The 24,749-nt window shown below is 43.4% G+C and overlaps 2 protein-coding genes across 6 annotated transcripts in view; one reads left to right on the top strand and one right to left on the bottom strand.

The window, feature by feature from the left end:
• Positions 1–183: 183 nt before the first annotated feature.
• On the bottom strand, positions 184–9,623 carry LOC130358218 (uncharacterized). 4 transcript variants are annotated; one of them, XM_056561133.1, is made up of 7 exons: positions 8,735–9,623; positions 6,307–6,445; positions 5,781–5,969; positions 2,682–2,763; positions 783–869; positions 617–696; positions 184–407 (listed from the first exon to the last, which is right to left on the bottom strand). In XM_056561133.1, the coding sequence occupies exons 2-7, from the start codon at positions 6,424–6,426 to the stop codon at positions 306–308; spliced, it is 660 nt and encodes a 219-aa protein (XP_056417108.1). In that variant the 5' UTR covers positions 6,427–6,445; positions 8,735–9,623; the 3' UTR covers positions 184–305. The 4 variants fall into 4 exon arrangements, with proteins under 4 accessions (XP_056417108.1, XP_056417109.1, XP_056417106.1 ...); XM_056561134.1 differs by having other exon boundaries at positions 8,813–9,623; XM_056561131.1 differs by having other exon boundaries at positions 8,998–9,623.
• A 6-nt stretch (positions 9,624–9,629) lies between these two features.
• The window catches only part of DNAJB13 (DnaJ heat shock protein family (Hsp40) member B13), a 30,583-nt gene continuing 15,463 nt past the window's right edge, over positions 9,630–24,749 (top strand). Inside the window, exons 1-6 of one of the 2 annotated variants that reach the window (XM_056561129.1) lie at positions 9,630–9,804; positions 14,442–14,545; positions 15,520–15,681; positions 15,756–15,913; positions 21,580–21,693; positions 21,812–21,925. In XM_056561129.1, the coding sequence (XP_056417104.1) occupies positions 9,737–9,804; positions 14,442–14,545; positions 15,520–15,681; positions 15,756–15,913; positions 21,580–21,693; positions 21,812–21,925 (720 nt within the window). In that variant the 5' untranslated portion in view covers positions 9,630–9,736. The remainder of the gene's footprint in view (positions 9,805–14,441; positions 14,546–15,519; positions 15,682–15,755; positions 15,914–21,579; positions 21,694–21,811; positions 21,926–24,749) is intronic. The other variant, XM_056561130.1, reaches the window with a different exon arrangement.

Genomic DNA, 24,749 nt, shown 5'->3' with positions numbered 1-24,749 from the left:
ATATCCTGATCCCATAGAGATAGGAGCAGTATACAGATAGAGCTGGAGGGGGAGGTGTATAACTACTATATATACTGATCCCATAGAGATAGCAGCAGTATACAGATAGAGCTGGGGGGGAGGTGTATAACTACTATATGTCCTGATCCCATAGAGATAGCAGCAGTATACAGCTAGAGCTGGAAGGGAAGTGTAGAACTACTATATATCCTGATCCCATAGAGATAGCAGCAGTATACAGATAGAGCTGGAGGGGAGGTGTAGAACTACTATATATCCTGATCCTACAGAAATAGGCCAAGTGGTCACTCTCCAACCTCACCTGACCCAATGTCATCAGGAATGGCCGCATCTTCCTCCTCCTTGCACTGCTGGTGAAACCTCCCATCCTCCGGCGGCACGGCCTGCTATATGCAAACAGATACTTTATAATGATATTACTATACCAAGCCAGATGTTGCAAAACTACAACTCCCAGCATGCCCGGACAGCCGTTGGCTGTCCGGGCATGCTGGGAGTTGTAGTTTTTCAACATCTGGAGGTCTGCAGTTTGGAGACCACTGGTCTAGATGAATAGATAAATTCCACCATATCGGTCTGCCCCCCCATATCGTACCTGGGGCTCCTGGGTGCTACAGTCCTGAGAACACACAGGGGTCCGACACTTCCTGGAGGGGCTTCCTATGGTAATACGAGCTGCAGAGATGAAGTGATACGGATACTGGTTATCAATACCCAAGGGAAGCCGCCACCATCGCTGTATAGCAGATCTGACCACTGACCTGATATATAATCTGCCTTAGGGTCTGTAGAGTCCTGGTGACCTCTGACACCCCGCTCCAAAATCCTCTGGTGAACTGGCGCAGAATCTCCTCGGGACAATGAACAATTTTATTTCTACATTATTCATACAAAATAATGCATCATAGGCTACAATTAGAGAAAAATGTAGAGGTTCTTGTGTACACCTTGTGCTTACCTGTTTTAGCTGATGTGGCAGGCGTGAGTTTTCTGCCATACTAATTGCAGCTTCATAACTGAAATGATTTACTAATGCTGCCTACATTTCCCATGAATCCTCTGGCTTTGCAGAGAGAGAGAGAGAGAGGGTGGAGTTTGATCACTGCACCTAGTTATCTAATTAGGTTGCTGGTGCTGAAGGTGGGTGACTTCCAGCACCAGCAACCTAATTAGATAACTAGTTAGTTATCTAAACTGATTAGACTCATAAGTGGGTTGGGGGTCAGTTCACATTATGTGCAGTTTTCATGCATGTTCCTATCCAAAGTGCGTTTTGTAGAGAAATATTGCCATGAGGAGAAAGTGAATTGACCTATAGTCACTATTGAAGTTGTTTGAAGTTGTTTTACACATTGAAGTTTACTGCATTTGGGCTGTTTTTGCTGCAATTTTCTAAAAGACATATTTTTACTGTGATTGGCATAATTGCTGTAAAATTGATACATTTTTGCAGCAATTTTAGAAAAATCACGGCATACTATATGTCCTGATCCCACAGAGAAAGCAGCAGTATACAGATAGAGCTGGAGGGAGGGGGGTGTAAAACTACTATATATCCTGACCCCCACAGAGATAGCAGCAGTATACAGATAGAGCTGAATGGAATATGTATAACTACTATATATCCTGATCCCACAGAGATAGCAGCAGTATACAGATAGAGCTGGAGGGGATGTGTATAACTACTATATATCCTGATCCCATAGAGATAGCAGCAGTATACAGATAAAGCTGGAGGGGAGGTGTATAACTACTATATATCCTGATTCCATAAAGATAGCAGCAGCAGTATACAGATAGAGCTGGAGGGGAGGTGTATAACTACTATATATCCTGATCCCATAGAGATAGCAGCAGTATACAGATAGAGCTGGAGGGGGAGATGCATAACTACTATATATACTGATCCCATAGAGATAGAAGCAGTATACAGAAAGAGCTGGAGGGGAGGTGTATAACTACCATATATACTGATCCCATAGATGTAGCAGCAGTATACAGAAAGAGCTGGAGGGGAGGTGTATAACTACCATATATACTGATCCCATAGATATAGCAGTAGTATACAGATAGAGCTGGAGGTGGTGGTGTATAACTACTTTATAACCTGATCCCACAGAGATAGCAGCAGTAGACAGATAGAGCTGGAGGGGAGGTGTATAACTACTATATATCCTTATCCTAGAGGCAGCAGTATACAGATAGAGCTAGGAGGGGAGGTGTATAACTACTATATATCCTGATCCCATAGAGATAGCAGCAGTATACAGATAGAGCTAGAGGGAAGGTGTATAACTACTATATATCCTGATCCTAGAGGCAGCAGTATACAGATAGAGCTAGGAGGAGAGAGTGTCTAAGAGCTAGCAGGAGGGATCTCATAGGTGATGATGTAATCCTGTAGTCCACAGTCAGCTGACCCAGGACTGACCCAGGACTGACTTTTACTTTCTCTGACAGATTAAACACTGTGATTTTCTGTGAGTCATACTGGTCATCACATGACCCAGTTACATGAAACGTATCAATGCAGCTGTGCTGGAGTAAAACAGATGGTGCTGTAGGACTAGTGGTGGGGAGTGTGCATGACATGGGAGTGGGGATATCCCACCTGAACAATTTCTGCCATATAATACAATGCAAAAAGAATGTGTACTTACCGGCGGAGCGGAACGGCTCCGGACCACCGACCGCCACAGCGTCCCACGTAGAGATCTGGACATCCTCAGACTTTATGGGAAGCTACAGTGCGGGAGGACAGGATATATGCACCTGACATCTATATACAGCAGTGTTTTTCAAACAACGTGTCTCCAGCTGTTGCAAAACTACAACTCCCAGCATGCCCGGACAGCCGGAGGCTGTCCGGGCATGCTGGGAGCTGTAGTTTTGCAACAGCTGGAGACACACTGTTCAAATATACAGCAAATAATGAACAACAAGATACAGAATACCCAGACAGACCCAATACTTCTCACAGCTGAGGGTTTGTTACTATTTGTATACAGTAAGCTAAACACTAAACCTATATGAGGCTTGTTTTTTGCAGGACGCATTGTACTTTGTAATGGCAGCACTCAGTTTACCATAAAGTGTACAGAAAAAAATATATATAATAATAAAAATAAATATATATATATATATATATATATATATATATATATATTATTTGTGGGGGAAGTTAAAAAAAACGAATGCAGGTTTGCAACTTCTGAGGGATTTTCTTTTACGCAGCGCACTTTATGGTAAAACGGACATGTTTTCTTTTTTCTGTGGGTCCATACGATTACAGTGATACCAATATTTACATAGCTGCATAGCTTTTGTATCATTGTACTACCTTAAAGGGGTATTCCAGGAAAAAACTTTTTTATATATATATATATCAACTGGCTCCAGAAAGTTAAACAGATTTGTAAATTACTTCTATAAAAAAAATCTTAATCCTTTCAGTACTTATGAGCTTCTGAAGTTAAGGTTGTTCTTTTCTGTCTAAATCCTCTCTGATGACACCTGTCTTGGGAAACGCCCAGTTTAGAAGCAAATCCCCATAGCAAACCTCTTCTAAACTGGCCATTTCACGAGACACGTGTCATCAGAGAGGATTTGGACAGAAAAGAACAACCTTAACTTCAGAAGCTCATAAGTACTGAACGGATTAAGATTTTTTAATAGAAGTAATTTACAAATCTGTTTAACTTTCTGGAGCCAGTTGATATATGTAAAAAAAAGTTTTTTCCTGGAATACCCCTTTAACTTTTTGGCACCAGCTGATTTAAAAAAAAAATTCCAGAGGAGTACCCCTTTAAATTTTTATTTTACTATTGTTATTATTATTTATTTATTTAATTAATTAATTAATTAATTAATTAAATGTATTTATTTATGCATTTATTTTTAATTTAATGTTATTTATTTATAACTTTATTATTATTTTTAAATGTGTTATATTTTTACATTTAACTATTGTATTATTATCAAACTATTATTATTTTTTATTATTATTATTATTAAGAATAATAATATAATTTGATAATACAATAGTAACATTTTAAAATAAATGTAAAAATAATAATAGTAATAATAAAGATCAAAATAAGTAACATTAAATTAAAAATAAATGCATAAGGAAATAAATTATATAAAATAATTATAATATTACTTTTATTATTATCATTTCAAATAAGTAATTTATTTATGCATTTATTTTTAATGTTATTTATTTATAACTTTATTATTTATTATTTTTAAATGTGTTATATTTTTACATTTTACTATTGTATTATTAGCAAATTATTATTACTTATTAATAATAATAATATCATTCCATAATAATACAATAGTAAAGTTTTTAAATAATAATAATAATAAAGATCTAAATAAGTAACATTAAATTAAAAATAAATGCATAAAGAAATAAAGAAATAAATTATATAAAATAATTATAATAACTTTTATTATTATTTTAAATACGTAATTTATTGATGCATTTATTTTTAATTTAATGTTATTATTTATTTATAACTTTATTATTATTATTTTTAAATTGGTTATATTTTTTAATTTTACTATTATATTATTATCAAATTATTAGTATTTATTATTAATAATAATATAATTTGATAATAATACAATAGTAAAATTTAAAAATAAATGTAAAAATAATAATAATAATAGTAATAATAAAGATCAAAATAAGTAACATTAAATTAAAAATAAATGCATAAGGAAATAAATTATATAAAATAATTATAATATTACTTTTATTATTATCATTTCAAATAAGTAATTTATTTATGCATTTATTTTTAATGTTATTTATTTATAACTTTATTATTTATTATTTTTAAATGTGTTATATTTTTACATTTTACTATTGTATTATTAGCAAATTATTATTACTTATTAATAATAATAATATCATTCCATAATAATACAATAGTAAAGTTTTTAAATAATAATAATAAAGATCTAAATAAGTTACATTAAATTAAAAATAAATGCATAAAGAAATAAAGAAATAAACTATATAAAATAATTATAATAACTTTTATTATTATTTTAAATAAGTAATTTATTGATGCATTTATTTTTAATTTAATGTTATTATTTATTTATAACTTTATTATTATTTTTAAATTGGTTATATTTTTTAATTTTACTATTATATTATTATCAAATTATTAGTATTTATTATTAATAATAATATAATTTGATAATAATACAATAGTAAAATTTAAAAATAAATGTAAAAATAATAATAATAATAGTGATAAAAAATATCTAAATAAGTAACATTAAATTATAAATAAATGCATAAAGAAATAAATTATATAAAATAATAATAATATTACTTTTATTATTATTTTAAATAAGTAATTTATTTATTGATGCATTTATTTTTAATTTAATGTTATTTATTTATAACTTTATTATTATTATTATTTTTAAATTTGTTATATTTTAGAATTTTACTATTGTATTATTATCAAATCGTTATTATTTTTAGAACTTTTTAGGGGACTTTTATAAGCAACCATTAAATTGCTTATAGTGGTCAATGCTATGTTTTTGCAGATTGGGTACCCAATAGGCGTGACACAAGTCACTGGTCTCCAGCTGTTACAAAACTACAACACCCAGCATGCCCGGACAGCCGTTGGCTGTCCGGGCATGCTGGGGGTTGTAGTTTTGCACCAGCTGTAGGTCCAAGCTTTGGAGACCACTGATATAAAGCATACTAATGGCACAACCTTCACCTTCTCAGCATCTCTGTGTGGATTCTTGGCGGATCCTGCGATCCTCCTGGCAGGATTCTCCTCTGTTACAGTAGTGGGAGTTGATGCCATGGTTACCAGACCCCGGGCCTCGCTGCGCACCTCTGACCCCCGACATGCCCTCTTCTCTGCAGTGTGGGGATCTCCTGATTTTCTCACCACGACATAATCCTAAAGGCAGAGAAAAATTGTTACAAAGAAAGGAGAAAAGGGTTAATAAAGATGGCCGAATAACTTTGCATTCAACGGCCTGGAAATTATAGGCCCCTCCCCCTATGTAATCCCTCTTATAGGCCCCTTCATAATAACATTCCTTTTATAAGACCCTCCCCCGAAGTGATCCCTCTAATAGGCCCCTCCCCTGATGTGATCCCTCCTATAGACCCCACCCCCTATGTGATTCCTCTTATAGGCCCCTCCCCCTATGTGATTCCTCTTAGGCAGTCAGCAGAGCCTGTTGTGATCACATGACACACATGGCAAAGTCTAGGGGGCGGAGTCTCCTCACCTCTCCGGTCAGCAGGCAGATGATCTCCAGGGTCAGGCTTAGCAGTTTGTCTATGATGGCGTCCTTGTTGCTGTCGATCATCAGCGATCGACGGACGTGATCCATGAAGGCGATCTCCATGTCTGTCGGTCGGCAGTGGCTGCGGGGTAAAAAAATTGTAAACAGAAATAATGAAGAGGGCGGGGCATATACACAGACAACAGTCCATGACAGTTGTTAACCAATGGGAAGCCGCGGCTCACCACCACCACAGGTGTCCTAGCTGTGCCGTCTCTAGGCTGCAGGCATGAAGCTGCCTGCAGTCACTAGAGGCCGGGAACGTCAGGGGCGCGCACAAGTGACATCATTACACGTGTCCTGTTGGTAGAGAAGATCCCGGCCTCTAGTGGCCCAAGGATTAAGCTATCTGCGGCGTAGAAGCAGCAGGAAAAGTCGGCGGTGACTGCCGGGGGGTCGAGGTATTAGTTTTCAAGGGGGTCCGACCTACAGGGGGAAAACTCCAGAAAATGGAATCCCATATACAGGGGGTCCTACATACAGTGGGATCCTAAATATAGGGTGGTCATATATACAGTGGGGTCAAATATAGAGCAGGGTCCTACATACAGGGTGGTCTTATATACAGTAAGGTCCTATATACATTGGGATCCTATATACAGTGAGGTCCTACATACATGGGGGTATTATATACAGTGAGGTCCTACATACATGTGGGTATTATATACAGTGAGGTCTATATACAGTGAGGTCCTACATGCAGGGGGGTATTATATACAGTGAGGTCCTACATACATGTGGGTATTATATACAGTGAGGTCCTACATACATGTGGGTATTATATACAGTGAAGTCTATATACAGTGAGGTCCTACATGCAGGGGGGTATTATATACAGTGAGGCCCTACATACATGTGGGTATTATATACAGTGAGGCCCTACATACATGTGGGTATTATATACAGTGAGGCCCTACATACATGTGGGTATTATATACAGTGAGGTCCTACATGCAGGGGGGTATTATATACAGTGAGGTCCTACATGCAGGGGGGTATTATATACAGTGAGGTCCTACATACATGTGGGTATTATATACAGTGAGGTCCTACATGCAGGGGGGTATTATATACAGTGAGGTCCTACATGCAGGGGGGTATTATATACAGTGAGGTCCTACATACATGTGGGTATTATATACAGTGAGGTCCTACATACATGTGGGTATTATATACAGTGAGGTCTATATACAGTGAGGTCCTACATACATGTGGGTATTATATACAGTGAGGTCCTACATACATGTGGGTATTATATACAGTGAGGTCTATATACAGTGAGGTCCTACATACGGGGGGGGGGGCTTATATATAGTGAGGTCCTACATACATGGGGTATTATATACAGTGAGGTGCTACATACATGTGGGTATTATATACAGTGAGGTCTTTATACAGTGAGGTCCTACATGCAGGGGGGTCTTATATACAGTGGGGTCCTATATACAGGGGAGTCCTACATTCAGATGTCCCACAAACAGTGGGATCCTATATACAGTGAGGTCCTACATACAGGGGGGTCTTATATACAGTGGGGTCCTATATACAGGGGGTCTTATATACAGTGGGGTCCTATATACAGGGGAAAAGCTGCCTACAGGGGAAAACTACCTTTAGGGGGGTCCAACAATCTACATGGGTCCTACTTGGGAGGCAAACTATCCACGGGGATAGGCCATCTAATGAGGAGAACTACATGCTGGGGGCACCTACTTACCCAATCGGGGGGGGAGGATTGCCTACCCATCCCCAACGGACCAACCCCTCCCCACCAACCCACTTTACTGTGCGTAACACTAAATGGTAGATTATTATTATTATTATTTAGGACCCTATTTATGGGGAAATATGCAGAGTATAAGGCGTTTGTCTGTCAGGTTCTGCGGAGATAAGTTGTGTCTGGGAGAAGCCATCCTGGCGGTCTGGGCTGAATGGAGACGAAAACGGAAAGGAGAAGACGTCACCTGTCTGTCACTGCATATATCATTGTTTGTAAAAAAAAATAATAATAATAAAGTGGAAATTAAAAAATAAAATAAAAAACTATTTCTTGCCACAAAGTTTATTTTATTTTTAATTTTAGTCTAGTATATAAGGAATAGAATAAAAAAGCGTAAGAATGACTGGGAAGCCACGCCCACTGTGATAGGCTTAGCCAATGGGAGCGCAGCATGCCAGGATATCCCTCCCTGCTATTTGCTGACACTGTGGCCCCGCCCCCTGTAGGTCATTCTCACTCCGCAGTGGGGTAAATCATTGTTTCCTCTGTATTAGATTGTAAGAGAAGGAATGGTATCCGCGGGCAGCAGGACCCGGGGGGCGCCCAGCCATGTCCGCGTCCAGGATACACTAACATTAAGGGGTCTCCTACCGTGAACCCGGGGCAGCAGGGTGTATCCTCCGCGGACGGGCTCTGCCTCACATCAGGAACTACTGCTATATACCCTACCTGAGCTCCGCAACGCAAGGCCCCACGGGAGTTGTAGTCAATCCTCAGTTCAGGACTAAAGACATTCAAACACGCTGGGACTACAGTTCACAGAACCCCAAAGACTGCGGTAATAAAAAGTCTTGGTCTTCGACAAAATGGCCGCCGGGCTGAATTTACAATTCTATTATTAAAAATGTAGATACCTTGTGGACACTGCTGGCATCTACAGGCCGATACAGGAACTGCAATCTAAGTAAATTGATTCGGTGGTGGTAGTAAAAGCAGAATTCCGCATTGACGCTGCTGCCATCACCAGGCTGATGGTGGAACTGCAATCTCAATGAAATAGTTCGGTGGTGATAGTATTAGTAGTAGTAGAATTCCTCGTTGACGATGCTGCCATCTTCAGACCGATGCTGGAACTGCATTTTAAATTAAATAGATTTTGGGGTAGTAGTAATTGAATTAATCGCGGACGCTGCTGCTATCTTCAGGTCGATTGTGGAACTGTAATCTAAACAAAACTGAATTGGTGGTGGTACTTGTAGTATAATTTTAATTGACGCTGCTGCCGTCTTCAGACTAATGCTGGAACTGCAATCTAAATGAATTGGTTCGGTGGCAGTAGTAGTAGAATTTCTCACTGACGCTGCTGCCCTCTGTAGGCCGATGATGGAATTGCATCCTATATGAAAGATTCGGCGGTGGTACAGTAGTAAAATTCCTCATTGACGCTGCTGCCATCTTCAGGCGGATTGCTGGAACTGCAGTCTGAGAAACGTCGCGCTAGGAGGGGCCTAGGGAGCAAAGCATGCTGGGAGTCACCATGGTAACCGCTGTTGTGTTAGCTTTCCCAGGGTGCGCCGCGGCCGGGGCGTCCCTAGCAACGCATGAAAGTGAAAGGGAGGGAGAGAAAGAAGCTACCGGGATCGCGGAGACATCATGGGGCAGGATTACTACTCGGTGCTGGAGATCACCCATAGCGCCGGGGATGGGGACATTAAAAAAGCGTAAGTTATAATATTATAGCACGACATGCCGCTCAGCGCGCCGGTCACGTGACCCCACAGAAGCACTTTGGGACAGAGTAAAACCCGTCCAGAGGAGAAGTTGTCCAGTTGCCCGTAGCAACCAATCAGATCGCTTCTTTCACTTTTGAAAAGGCCTCTGCAAAATGAAAGGAGTGATCTGATTGGTTGCTATGGGCAACTCAGCAACTTTCATATTTTTATATATATATATATATATATATATATATATATATATATATATATATATATATGATAAATCTCCCCCTTTATGTAGATCAGTGGTCTCCAACCTGCGGACCTCCAGATGTTGCAAAACTACAACTCCCAGCATGCCTGGACAGCCGTTGGCTGTCCGGGCATGCTGGGAGTTGTAGTTTTGCAACATCTGGAGGTCCGCAGGTTGGAGACCACTGATGTAGATATTGGGTGTTATTATAGAACAGCCACTGTGTCCAAGCTGAGGTCCTCCAGCTGTTGCAAGACTATAACTCCCAGCATGCCCTAACAGCCTGTATAGCTACAGGTTGATACTACTTCTCCTATCATGTCCTCATAGCCAAAATCTGTCAGGGCATGCTGGGAGTAGTAGCTCTGCAACAGCTGGAGAGCCTCGGGTTGGGGAATCCTGACAACAGTTCCATGAGGTAGGGCTGGGCGGTATATATTCCGGTTCATACCGAATACCAAAATTTTTGTGCTGCAAGATATGAATTTTAAAACGTACCGCAATACCGGTTTGGCCCCTCCCCCTCGGGAATGAATTATCAGCCCAGCGCTGACCTGTCCCCGCATCGGGGAACTAATCATATGTGACCCGCCAGCGCTGTCCTGCCCCCCCAACAATTAATTATTAGCCCAGCGCTGCGCTGCCCCCATCGGGGTAAATACTCACATGTCACCCACAAGCGCTGCCCTCCTCGTCCTCCTGTTTGTTGCGGCCGCAGGCGCGGACACTCTATACTGTACGCTGTATCCCTACGCCCGGGCTGCAAAAAATAAACAAAATAAACTTTAACTCACCTCCCGTTGGTCGGGTACCGACCTCACTTGTTTCCTGGGGACGGGAACGTCGTAGAGCCGTCAGCCTATCACCGGCCGCAGCGATGTTCCGCCTCGGCCAGTGATAGGCTGAGTGCACTGTCATGTAAGAAGCCGGCTCCTTACATGACAGTGGGCTCAGCCTATCACCGGCCGAGCTCTACGACGTTCCCTCCCCAGAGTAAGGCCGACGTCGGAACGTGCGTTAGTTTATTTTGTTTACCTTTTGCAGCCCGGGCATAGGGATACAGCGTACAGTATAGAGTGTCAGCGCCTGCGGCCGCAACAAACAGGAGGACGAGGAGGGCAGCGCTTGCGGGTGACGTGTGAGTAGTACCCCGATGGGGACAGCGCAGCGCTGGGCTGATAATTATTTTGGGGAGGGGAGGAGGAGGAAATACCGTTTTATACCGTGGAACCGCCAAAAGTTACAAAAAATTCCGTGATACACACATTTGGTCATACCACCCAGCCCTACCATGAGGTCATCGTCCACGCTAATGACATCATCAGACAGAAACCAATCCGAAACAATTTAATTCAATCACGTCAATGACACCTACAAATGCTGGGAGTTGTAGTTGACAACCAAATCCAGGTGGACATTGGCGCGCTGCTCAGATTGTCAGATAAAGAAATAGAGTTCATCAGTAGAGATGAGCGAACTTACGGTAAATTCGATTCGTCACGAACTTCTCGGCTCGGCAGTTGATGACTTTATCCTGCATAAATTAGTTCAGCTCTCCGGTGGGCTGGAGACTCTTTCCTAGGACTGTATCCACCTTTTCCAGCCCACCTGAAAGCTAAACTAATGTATGCAGGAAAAGTTATCAACTGCCGAGCCGAGAAGTTCGTGACGAATCGAATTTACTGTAAGTTTGCTCATCTCTATTCATCAGCTCACCCCTGATTGTGCTCAGTGTCCGCGCCCGAACAGGTGCAAACCAGCACAGAAGACAACTGGAAGCAGAAAAAAAAGGATCCAGCGCAGACTTCGTGCTATAATGAACTTCTTTATTCAGGTACCAACAAGAACAGGATAAAAGTGACGCGTTTCAGCCAGATAGACTAACCTTACTCATACTACCTGATTTTCTCCATAGACCCCAATGACGAAGTGGCATCCATGACTGAAAATGGCGGCGTATCCCGAGGCTGCGGCTTTGGATGGCGATTCCCCTTTTTTTAGGCTTAATCAGCAGGTCTGATCGCGTGCGGGGGGGGGGGGGGGTATTGACCCATCATTAACGCGGCTCGGCACGGCTTATGCGTGTGTCGTCGACCTCACTGCACGCCCCCTCCATACAGCTCTATGTGAGAGGTGGGGATGCACAAACGCCGCATCTCCACCTCTCCCATAGAGATACATGGAGCCGACACGCCTCCTGCAGGAGATTGCGGAGGGTCGCAGCGTTCGGACCCCCCCGCGATCAGACACTTATCCCCTATCCTGCATATTAACCCCGGGTCCTGGCTGCTGATAGCACCGGGTTTGAAGTCTGCTCCGCTTGTAAGAACGCTTTAAACCCCAGTAACAGGACCAGGGCGTACATGTACGCCCTGAGTCCTTGAGTGGTTAAATATTATTTACGGTAGTTGGCGTAATCTGTAGCAGGGAAAATCCGCAACACGTCCGCGACATTTAATTGTGAATATTTGGCTTTTATTTCCATTATGGAAAATCCGCAGAATTTATGACCAGATTCTGATCGTCTTAGACTACTTTCACACTGCCGCTGGGCTCCGCCATAAATGGCCGTTAAAGAGAACCTCTCATTAACTTGATACATTTTATAATCCTCCCAGTTCCCTGCCCCCATCACGATAAACCACCCCCTGCCTTTATTTTGGTTATTTTTTAGTTTTCTACCTTGATATCGCTCTGTATTTTCTGCTCAGTCAGATTCACAGACTGGGAAGGGGGCGTTCCCCGGCATGCGTAACATCATCTGAAGCCATACAGGGGAGAACTTCCTCCCTCACTCTGCTACACTCAGCCCAGAGCAGTTCAGTGTGAGATGAGCTATGACTGGATAAGGCTGCACACACCCAGTATGCATACCAGACTGCATTTCCTGATTTCTTACTTCTGCCAGCCCAGCAGGAGTAAAGAGTCTATGTTAGAGATGGGGGGAGGGGGGGGGGATGTGCTCTGGACAAGTAGGGAGACACCTAGTGGCAGCTTTTTGTATACACAAATAAAACATAGAAAACTTTATTATAATTTTTTTTTAAAACAAAGTACATTCGAAAGATTTTTATTTAGCATAAGGAGAGCAATAGCAAAAATTAGTTTTAATGGCAGTGCCCATTTAAGGCTATCTTTTTTTTTTTTGTTTTCCTGCCTTTAACGGCCATTAGTGTGACAGAGCCCAACGGGAATTATAACGGGCAAAGAGGATCCCATTCACTTGAATGGGATTCTCTGACGTTCGTTATTCCGCAGGAAGATACAGCGGTCCCTCAATATACGATGGTAATCCGTTCCAAATGGACCATCGTTTGTTGGAACCATCGTATGTTGAGGGATCCGTGCAATGTAAAGTATAGGACAGTGGTCTACAACCTGCGGACCTCCAGATGTTGCAAAACTACAACACCCAGCATGCCCGGACAGCCGTTGGCTGTCCGGGCATGCTGGGAGTTGTAGTTTTGCAACATCTGGAGGTCCGCAGGTTGAAGACCACTGGTAATGGAGGTTGTACTCACGTGTCTCCTCCGCTCCGGACCGTCACCGCTGCCCTGGATGTCGCCTTCCATCACTGTCGCCGCGTCCCCGGGGTGTCCCCGACGCTTCGGCAAGGCCTCTGCTTCCCCAGCATCTTCTCTCTCCATCGCCGCCATCACATCACTACGCACGCCGCTCCTATTGGATGACGGGACGGCGTGCGCAGCGACGTGATGACGACGACGGAGAGCGTCGACGATGCAGGGGATCCCGAAGAGGACGCGCCGGAGCCCCGAGGACAGGTAAGTGATCGTCAGCGGACCACACGGGGCACCGTAAACGGCTATCCGGTGGTAGCTGAAGCAGTCTGCGCTGCCGGATAGCCGTTTATTCGATGGCCCCGATATACAAAAGCATCGTATGAGAGGCCATCGCATGTTGAAATGATCGTATATGGCGGGGCCATCGTAGGGCGGGGGGGGTCACTGTAGGGGGAGAAAAAGACGTGTCAAGCACAATTGTTTCTCCCGCTATCTTCTAACAGCAGTGTGAAAGGAGCCGTAGATTTTGCAGCGTTTTTGGGGAATTTCCGAGTAAAATCCTTCAGAAAAGCTCCGCCTGGAAATCCCATTCTGTTTTCAGTTGGATTCTGCTGCTCCGTGCACATGGCAGAAACATCTATCAACGACATTTCGATTCCGGCGGCCATTATTTGACTTCCAGCTGTTTTAAAACTACAACTCCCAGCATACCCGGACATAGCCAACAGCTGGAGGTCCACAGTTTGGAGACTACTGATATAGGTTATAAAGGTAAGTATTGGCGCCTGTGATGTCATCAGGATGGGGATGGGTCCTGTATACTCATTACTCATTACATTTTTCCCTCTTTTTCTCTCTTTGTTATTCAGGTACCGGAAGTTGGCTTTGAAGTACCATCCCCTAAAAAATAAGGAGCCGTCGGCGCCGCACCGATTCCGGCAGATTGCAGAGGCCTACGATGTGCTCAGTGACCGTGAGTCCATTTTATTTTTTAATATAGTTTTCTTTTTTTTTTTCTTTTTTTTTTCTTTATTAATTAATTATTATTATTATTATTTTCTAAATCAAATGAATCCAAAATTTGAAGAAAAAAAAAAACCTAATACGTTACACGTGAATTCAAGTAGAGAAGACAGACATGGTCGCACATCTACATTTTGTATTTTGATCTAATTGCTTCTCAGCATAAATTCAAAAACTAACAGGTTGTTATTATACATTTTGATCAAAAGGTACAAGCCCACTCGCCACGTCAAGGCCACCTATTTAGAGTGGGTCCTTAGCATAAAATGGCGTAGCGCCGGGCGGTGACCACCACCGCCGCAACACCAATGCCCACAGGGGGAACGACCCACTGGCAGAGCAGCCCCAATGCCACTCATTGCTGAGAAGCAATTAGATCAAAATACAAAATGTAGATGTGCGACCATGCCTGTCTTCTCTACCTGAATTCTTCTAATACATTACACAGCTGAGCGTTTGTTACCATTGCATCCAAGTTAAATAAGCATAAGCCTCTGGTCTGGGCACTGATACATTGTAACAAATTCTCAGAAAACAGTAGAGATGTGCTGAATGTAATGGCAGCAATCCCTCTTCTAAGGAAAAGATTTTTACTTCTGGATGTTAAAAAAAAATAAAAAAAATAAAAAAAAAAGGAAATAAAAACTTTCTTGTACATGGTGAGGAATCAAAGGGGTTAACCAGGATAAAAAAAAAAAGGATTTTTTTTTTCTTTCCAAAAATAGCGCCACCCCTGTTGTCAGGTTGTGTGCGGTATTACAACTTGGCTCCATTCGCTTCAATGTGACTGAGCTGTAATACCACACACAACCTGAGGACAGGGGTGGCGCTCTTTTTGGAAGAATTTATCTTTGTCTTGTAATAGCCCCTCTTAAAGACACCTTCCTAGACTAATGCCATGTGTCCTGTTTTGTCTCGGAACAGTCAGAAAGAAGGCGACGTATGATAAGTTCGGAGAGGAGGGTCTGAAAGGGGGGATCCCGGCTGAGTTTGGGGGTCAGGACGCTTGGACCTCGGGGTACACGTATCATGGGAATCCTGACAAGACCTTCAAGGAGTTCTTTGGGGGAGATAATCCGTTTGCAGGTAAGAACAGGATTGTGTCCGTGTGTGAACCGTCCCCTATCTGCTCATGTGCTGTCACTGTGTCTCTGCTTCAGACTTCTTCACACCAGACGGATGTGAAGTGAACACAGGATTTGGGGGTCTGCGAGGAAGAGGAGTGAAGAAACAGGACCCCCCAATAGAGCGAGATCTCTTCCTGTCTCTGGAGGACTTGTATTTTGGGTGCACAAAGAAGATCAAAATTTCCCGTAGGGTAAGAAACGTCCCCTGGACTTCTGTAAAGATCTGCAATGTTACTGATCCCAGGACCGGTCACCTGTCCCCTCACCGGACCCCTGATCCCTCACTTAGACACCCGGTACAGACCCCTGACACCCGGTACAGACCCCCCTGACACCCAGTACAGACCCCCCTGACACCCAGTACAGACCCCCCTGACACCCGGTACAGACCCCCCTGACACCCAGTACAGACCCCCCTGACACCCAGTACAGACCCCCTGACACCCAGTACAGACCCCCTGACACCCAGTACAGACCCCTGACACCCGGTACAGACCCCTGTTCTATCACTTATACACCCAGTACAGGACTCCTGCTCCCATATACACCCGGTACAGACCCCTGTTCTATCACTTATATACACCCGGTATAGACCCCTGTTCTATCACTTATACACCCGGTACAGACCCCTGTTCTATCACTTATATACACCCGGTACAGACCTCCTGTTCTATCACTTATATACACCCGGTACAGACCCCTGTTCTATCACTTATATACACCCGGTACAGACCCCTGTTCTATCACTTATACACCCGGTACAGACCCCTGTTCTATCACTTATATACACTCGGTACAGACCCCTGTTCTATCACTTATATACACCCGGTACAGACCCCTGTTCTATCACTTATATACACCCGGTACAGACCCCTGTTCTATCACTTATACACCCGGTACAGACCCCTGTTCTATCACTTATATACACCCGGTACAGACCCCTGTTCTATCACTTATACACCCGGTACAGACCCCTGTTCTATCACTTATATACACCCGGTACAGACCCCTGTTCTATCACTTATACACCCGGTATAGACCCCTGTTCTATCACTTATACACCCGGTACAGACCCCTGTTCTATCACTTATATACACCCGGTACAGACCCCTGTTCTATCACTTATATACACCCGGTACAGACCCCTGTTCTATCACTTATATACACCCGGTACAGACTCCTGTTCTATCACTTATATACACCCGGTACAGACCCCTGTTCTATCACTTATATACACCCGGTATAGACCCCTGTTCTATCACTTATATACCCAGTACAGGACTCCTGCTCCCATATACACCCGGTACAGACCCCTGTTCTATCACTTATATACACCCGGTATAGACCCCTGTTCTATCACTTATATACACCCGGTACAGACTCCTGTTCTATCACTTATATACACCCGGTACAGACCCCTGTTCTATCACTTATATACACCCGGTACAGACCCCTGTTCTATCACTTATATACACCCGGTACAGACCCCTGTTCTATCACTTATATACACCCGGTACAGACCTCCTGTTCTATCACTTATATACACCCGGTACAGACCCCTGTTCTATCACTTATATACACCCGGTACAGACCCCTGTTCTATCACTTATATACACCCGGTACAGACCCCTGTTCTATCACTTATATACACCCGGTACAGACCCCTGTTCTATCACTTATACACCCGGTACAGACCCCTGTTCTATCACTTATATACACCCGGTACAGACCCCTGTTCTATCACTTATACACCCGGTATAGACCCCTGTTCTATCACTTATACACCCGGTACAGACCCCTGTTCTATCACTTATATACACCCGGTACAGACCCCTGTTCTATCACTTATATACACCCGGTACAGACCCCTGTTCTATCACTTATATACACCCGGTACAGACCCCTGTTCTATCACTTATATACACCCGGTACAGACTCCTGTTCTATCACTTATATACACCCGGTACAGACCCCTGTTCTATCACTTATACACCCAGTACAGGACTCCTGCTCCCATATACACCCGGTACAGACCCCTGTTCTATCACTTATATACACCCGGTATAGACCCCTGTTCTATCACTTATATACACCCGGTACAGACTCCTGTTCTATCACTTATATACACCCGGTACAGACCCCTGTTCTATCACTTATATACACCCGGTACAGACCCCTGTTCTATCACTTATATACACCCGGTACAGACCCCTGTTCTATCACTTATATACACCCGGTACAGACCCCTGTTCTATCACTTATATACACCCGGTACAGACTCCTGTTCTATCACTTATATACACCCGGTACAGACCCCTGTTCTATCACTTATACACCCGGTACAGACCCCTGTTCTATCACTTATACACCCTGTACAGACTCCTGTTCTATCACTTCTATACACCCGGTACAGACCCCTGTTCTATCACTTATATACACCCGGTACAGACCCCTGTTCTATCACTTATATACACCCGGTACAGACCCCTGTTCTATCACTTATATACACCCGGTACAGACCCCTGTTCTATCACTTATATACACCCGGTATAGACCCCTGTTCTATCACTTATATACACCCGGTACAGACCCCTGTTCTATCACTTATACACCCGGTACAGACCCCTGTTCTATCACTTATACACCCGGTACAGACTCCTGTTCTATCACTTATATATACCCGGTACAGACCCCTGTTCTATCACTTATATACACCCGGTACAGACTCCTGTTCTATCACTTATATACACCCGGTACAGACCCCTGTTCTATCACTTATATACACCCGGTACAGACCCCTGTTCTATCACTTATATACACCCGGTACAGACTCCTGTTCTATCACTTATATACACCCGGTACAGACCCCTGTTCTATCACTTATATACACCCGGTACAGACTCCTGTTCTATCACTTATATACACCCGGTACAGACCCCTGTTCTATCACTTATATACACCCGGTACAGACCCCTGTTCTATCACTTATATACACCCGGTACAGACCCCTGTTCTATCACTTATATACACCCGGTATAGACCCCCTGTTCTATCACTTATATACACCCGGTACAGACCCCTGTTCTATCACTTATATACACCCGGTACAGACCCCTGTTCTATCACTTATATACACCCGGTACAGACCCCTGTTCTATCACTTATATACACCCGGTATAGACCCCTGTTCTATCACTTATATACACCCGGTACAGACCCCTGTTCTATCACTTATACACCCGGTACAGACCCCTGTTCTATCACTTATATACACTCGGTACAGACTCCTGTTCTATCACTTATATACACCCGGTACAGACTCCTGTTCTATCACTTATATACACCCGGTATAGACCCCTGTTCTATCACTTATATACACCCGGTACAGACCCCTGTTCTATCACTTATACACCCGGTACAGACTCCTGTTCTATCACTTATATATACCCGGTACAGACCCCTGTTCTATCACTTATATACACCCGGTACAGACCTCCTGTTCTATCACTTATATACACCCGGTACAGACCCCTGTTCTATCACTTATACACCCGGTACAGACCCCTGTTCTATCACTTATATACACCCGGTACAGACCCCTGTTCTATCACTTATATACACCCGGTACAGACCCCTGTTCTATCACTTATATACACCCGGTACAGACTCCTGTTCTATCACTTATATACACCCGGTACAGACCCCTGTTCTATCACTTATACACCCGGTACAGACCCCTGTTCTATCACTTATATACACCCGGTACAGACCCCTGTTCTATCACTTATACACCCGGTACAGACCTCCTGTTCTATCACTTATACACCCGGTACAGACCCCTGTTCTATCACTTATATACACCCGGTACAGACCCCTGTTCTATCACTTATATACACCCGGTACAGACCCCTGTTCTATCACTTATATACACCCGGTACAGACCCCTGTTCTATCACTTATACACCCGGTACAGACCCCTGTTTTATCACTTATATACACCCGGTACAGACCCCTGTTCTATCACTTATACACCCGGTATAGACTCCTGTTCTATCACTTATATACACTCGGTACAGACTCCTGTTCTATCACTTATATACACCCGGTACAGACTCCTGTTCTATCACTTATATACACCCGGTACAGACCCCTGTTCTATCACTTATATACACCCGGTACAGACCCCTGTTCTATCACTTATACACCCGGTACAGACTCCTGTTCTATCACTTATATACACCCGGTACAGACCTCCTGTTCTATCACTTATACACCCGGTACAGACCCCTGTTCTATCACTTATACACCCGGTACAGACCTCCTGTTCTATCACTTATATACACTCGGTACAGACTCCTGTTCTATCACTTATACACCCGGTATAGACTCCTGTTCTATCACTTATATACACCCGGTACAGACCCCTGTTCTATCACTTATACACCCGGTACAGACCCCTGTTCTATCACTTATATACACCCTGTACAGACCCCTGTTCTATAACTTATACACCCGGTACAGACCCCTGTTCTATCACTTATACACCCGGTACAGACCTCCTGTTCTATCACTTATACACCCGGTACAGACCCCTGTTCTATCACTTATACACCCGGTACAGACTCCTGTTCTATCACTTATATATACCCGGTACAGACTCCTGTTCTATCACTTATATACACCCGGTACAGACTCCTGTTCTATCACTTATACACCCGGTACAGACCTCCTGTTCTATCACTTATACACCCGGTACAGACCTCCTGTTCTATCACTTATACACCCGGTACAGACCTCCTGTTCTATCACTTATATACACCCGGTACAGACCCCTGTTCTATCACTTATACACCCGGTATAGACTCCTGTTCTATCACTTATATACACCCGGTACAGACCTCCTGTTCTATCACTTATATACACCCGGTACAGACCCCTGTTCTATCACTTATAGACACCCGGTACAGACTCCTGTTCTATCACTTATATACACCCGGTACAGACCCCTGTTCTATCACTTATACACCCGGTACAGACCTCCTGTTCTATCACTTATACACCCGGTACAGACCTCCTGTTCTATCACTTATACACCCGGTACAGACCTCCTGTTCTATCACTTATACACCCGGTACAGACCTCCTGTTCTATCACTTATATACACCCGGTACAGACCCCTGTTCTATCACTTATACACCCGGTACAGACCTCCTGTTCTATCACTTATATACACCCGGTATAGACCCCTGTTCTATCACTTATACACCCGGTACAGACCTCCTGTTCTATCACTTATATACACCCGGTACAGACCCCTGTTCTATCACTTATATACACCCGGTACAGACCTCCTGTTCTATCACTTATATACACCCGGTACAGACCTCTGTTCTATCACTTATATACACCCGGTACAGACCTCCTGTTCTATCACTTATATACACCCGGTACAGACCTCTGTTCTATCACTTATATACACCCGGTACAGACCTCCTGTTCTATCACTTATACACCCAGTACAGGACTCCTGTTCTATCACTTATATACACCCGGTACAGACCCCTGTTCTATCACTTATATACACCCGGTACAGACCCCTGTTCTATCACTTATATACACCCGGTACAGACCCCTGTTCTATCACTTATATACACCCGGTACAGACCCCTGTTCTATCACTTATATACACCCGGTACAGACCCCTGTTCTATCACTTATACACCCGGTACAGGACTCCTGCTCCCATATACACCCAGTACAGACCCTGTTCTATCACTTATATACACCCGGTACAGACCCCTGCTCCCATATACACCCGTTTTACACATATATAAATGTCCATTTCTCTGTCTTGCAGGTAATGAATGAAGACGGCCACACGTCCAGCATCCGGGATAAAATCCTCTCCATAGACGTCCCTCCCGGGTGGAGATCGGGGACCAGAATCACATTTCCTAATGAAGGTGACCAGGTCAGTACGTGTCCTCTTGTGTCAGCCTTTCCCCAGGGCAGGGGGTCACAGTCTACTGCTCCCTGTTATCAGCCAGGTACGGAGAGGCTTATTGTTCATAACTAATATCGGTCTCTAGGGCCCCAACATCATCCCGGCAGACATTGTATTCATCGTAAAGGAGAAGCCCCACCCCCGCTTCATAAGACAAGAAGACAATTTGATCTACACAGCAAACATCGAACTTGGCAAGGTAACAAAAAATGGAGCTGGATAAAAGAAACATGTAAGAGCTGAGAAGTGAGGGGTATAGATTATAATGCTTTATGAAGTTTTATCTGCGGGCATGTATTGTAAATATCGCAATGTCCCGATCAGCTGAGAGGACGGCGGGAGGGCCCTTACCTGCCTCCTCCCGTCCGATCGGTGATCTGGTGCTTCAGCAGGCAAGAGCAGCAGAGCACCGATAACACTGATCAATGCTACGCTATGTCATAGCATTGATCAGTGTATGCAATCAAAAGATTGTATGGCATAGCCTCCTATGGGGACTAAAAAAAAGTAAAAAATAATAATAATGTGGTACCGCCTCGTGCGTAAATGTCTGAACTATTAAAATATAAGGTTAGTTAAACCGCATGGTCGATGGCGTAAACGTAAAAAAATGCCAAATTTAAAAACTGCATTTTTGGTCACTTCATATACCATTAAAAAAAAAATTTATAAAAAGCAATCAAAGTCACATCAAAACAAAATAAACTACAGCCCACGGCGCCAAAAATGGACTGTCATATAGACCGTATGCGGAAAAAATGTAAGTTATACGGGTCAGAAGACAATTTTAAACTCACTAGTTTTGGTGCATGTAGTTATAATATTTTTAAAAAGTAAAATGAAATAAAACCTAGATAAATTGGGTGTCCCTGTAATCGTATGGACCTACAGAATATAGAAGATAAGGTGTCATTTTTACTGAAAAGTGCACTGCGTAGAAACGGGAGCCCCCAAAAGTTACAAAATGGCGTTTGTTTTAGTTTTTTTGTTTTGCCTCAGATTATGTTATAAAATATGTGATGTCATTTCAAAGTACAATTTGTGACGCAAATAACAAGTCCTTATATGGGTCTGAAGGTGCAAAATTGAAAGTGTTTTGTTTTTTTCCTCCTCCCCTTCTAAAAATCACAAGTGCAAAAACGAAAATTTGCTTGGTCCTTATAGGGGTACTCTGGAGGAAAACTTGTGCCAGAAAGTTGAACAGATTTGTGAATTACTTCTATTAAAAAAATCTTAATCCTTCCAGTACTTTTTAGGGGCTGTATACTAAAGAGAAATCCAAAAAAGAAATGCATTTCCTCTGATGTCACGACCACAGTGCTCTCTGCTGACCTCTGCTGTCCATTTTAGGAACTGTCCAGAGCAGCATATGTTTGCTATGGGGATTTTCTCCTGCTCTGGACAGTTCCTAAAATGGACAGCAGAGGTCAGCAGAGAGCACTGTGGTCATGACATCAGAGACATCTAAACAGAAAAGCATTTCCTCTGTAATATATAGCCCCTAAAAAGTACTGGAAGGATTAAGATTTTTTGATAGAAGTGATTTACAAATCTAAATGATGATGTAGAGCAGGTGACCTGGCACTGTCCCAATGGATTTAACCTCAGAGGACTCACCTTTTAAATTACAGGTAGCTTGCAGCCTAGTCTTAATTTGTGTGGGGGCTTCTCAAATCCAGCAAAGCATGCACAGCAATATCCTCATAAGAAAGGAGACAGTTTTGGAGCACTTACCTCAGACACTGATACATTGTGCAGAAAGTCCTTTATTCGTAGTTACATTTGCAAGTACTGAACATAGCAGGGATTTAGAATGATGGAACAGGAGCGGGTGGGGTAAGCCGGTGGGCGACTGTCCGTTATCGCGCTCTTGCACTTTGTCAGGCCCCACTAGGACCCAGAGGGGCATGATGAAGCGCAAGAGAGCGAAAACGGACAGTCGCCCACCGGCTTACCCCACCCGCTCCTGTTCCATCATTCCACCTCTCTGCTATGTACAGTACTTGCAAATGTAACTACGAATAAAGGACTTTCTGCGCGATGTATCAGTGTCGGAGGTGAGTGCTCCAAAACTGTCTCCTTTCTTATGAGGATATTAATTTACAAATCTGTTTAACTTTCTGGCACCAGTTGATTTAAAAAAAAAAAGTTTTCCACCGGAGTACTCCTTTAAACAACACAATGTAACTCCAAGTCACTGACACTTGTGTGAGATCCCACTGTCCACTCAGGAAGAACACTGATTGACAATCAATTTCACATGGAACAGACAACAGGTGGAAATTATAGGCAATTAGCAAGACACCCCCAATAAAGGAGTGGTTCTGCAGGTGGTGACCACAGACCACTTCTCAGTTCCTATGCTTCCTGGCTGATGTTTTGGTCACTTTTGAATACTGGCGGTGCTTTCACTCTAGTGGTAGATTGAGATGGAGTCTACAACCCACACAAGTGGCTCAGGTAGTGCAGCTCATCCAGGATGGCACATCAATGCGAGCTGTGGCAAGAAGGTTTGCTGTGTCTGTCAGCGTAGTGTCCAGAGCATGGAGGAGCTACCAGGAGACAGGCCAGTACATCAGGAGACGTGGAGGAGGCCGTAGGAGGACAACAACCCAGCAGCAGGACCGCTACCTCCGCCTTTGTGCAAGGAGGAGCAGGAGGAGCACTGCCAGAGCCCTTCAAAGTGACCTCCAGCAGGTCACAAATGTGCATGTGTCCACTCAAACGGTCAGAAACAGACTCCATGAGGGTGGTATGAGGGCCCGACGTCCACAGGTGGGGGTTGTGCGTACAGCCACACATCGTGCAGGATGTTTGGCATTTGCCAGAGAACACCAAGATTGGCAAATTTCCCACTGGCGCCCTGTGCTCTTCACAGATGAAAGCAGGTTCACACTGAGCACATGTGACAGACGGAACAGAGTCTGGAGACGCCGTGTAGAACGTTCTGCTGCCTGCAACATCCTCCAGCATGACCGGTTTGGCGGTGGGTCAGTAATGGTGTGGGGGTGGCATTTCTTTGG

Source organism: Hyla sarda, chromosome 2 (genome assembly GCF_029499605.1).
Source record: "Hyla sarda isolate aHylSar1 chromosome 2, aHylSar1.hap1, whole genome shotgun sequence".
NCBI classification, from domain to species: domain Eukaryota; kingdom Metazoa; phylum Chordata; class Amphibia; order Anura; family Hylidae; genus Hyla; species Hyla sarda.
Note: the sequence above shows the minus strand (reverse complement) of the source record. Positions and strands in the feature narration are given on the sequence as shown.

What these genes read in the sequence shown, in the direction of transcription:
- LOC130358218 (XM_056561131.1), bottom strand. Translation starts at nt 9,017, where the DNA reads ATGCCAGCAGTGTCCACAAG. An exon ending in CACACAGAGATGCTGAGAAG is followed by an intron (nt 2,764 to 5,780) that starts GTGAAGGTTGTG and finishes CCCGCACTGTAG; the next exon opens with CTTCCCATAAAGTCTGAGGA. An exon ending in GTAGCACCCAGGAGCCCCAG is followed by an intron (nt 408 to 616) that starts GTACGATATGGG and finishes GTTTGCATATAG; the next exon opens with CAGGCCGTGCCGCCGGAGGA.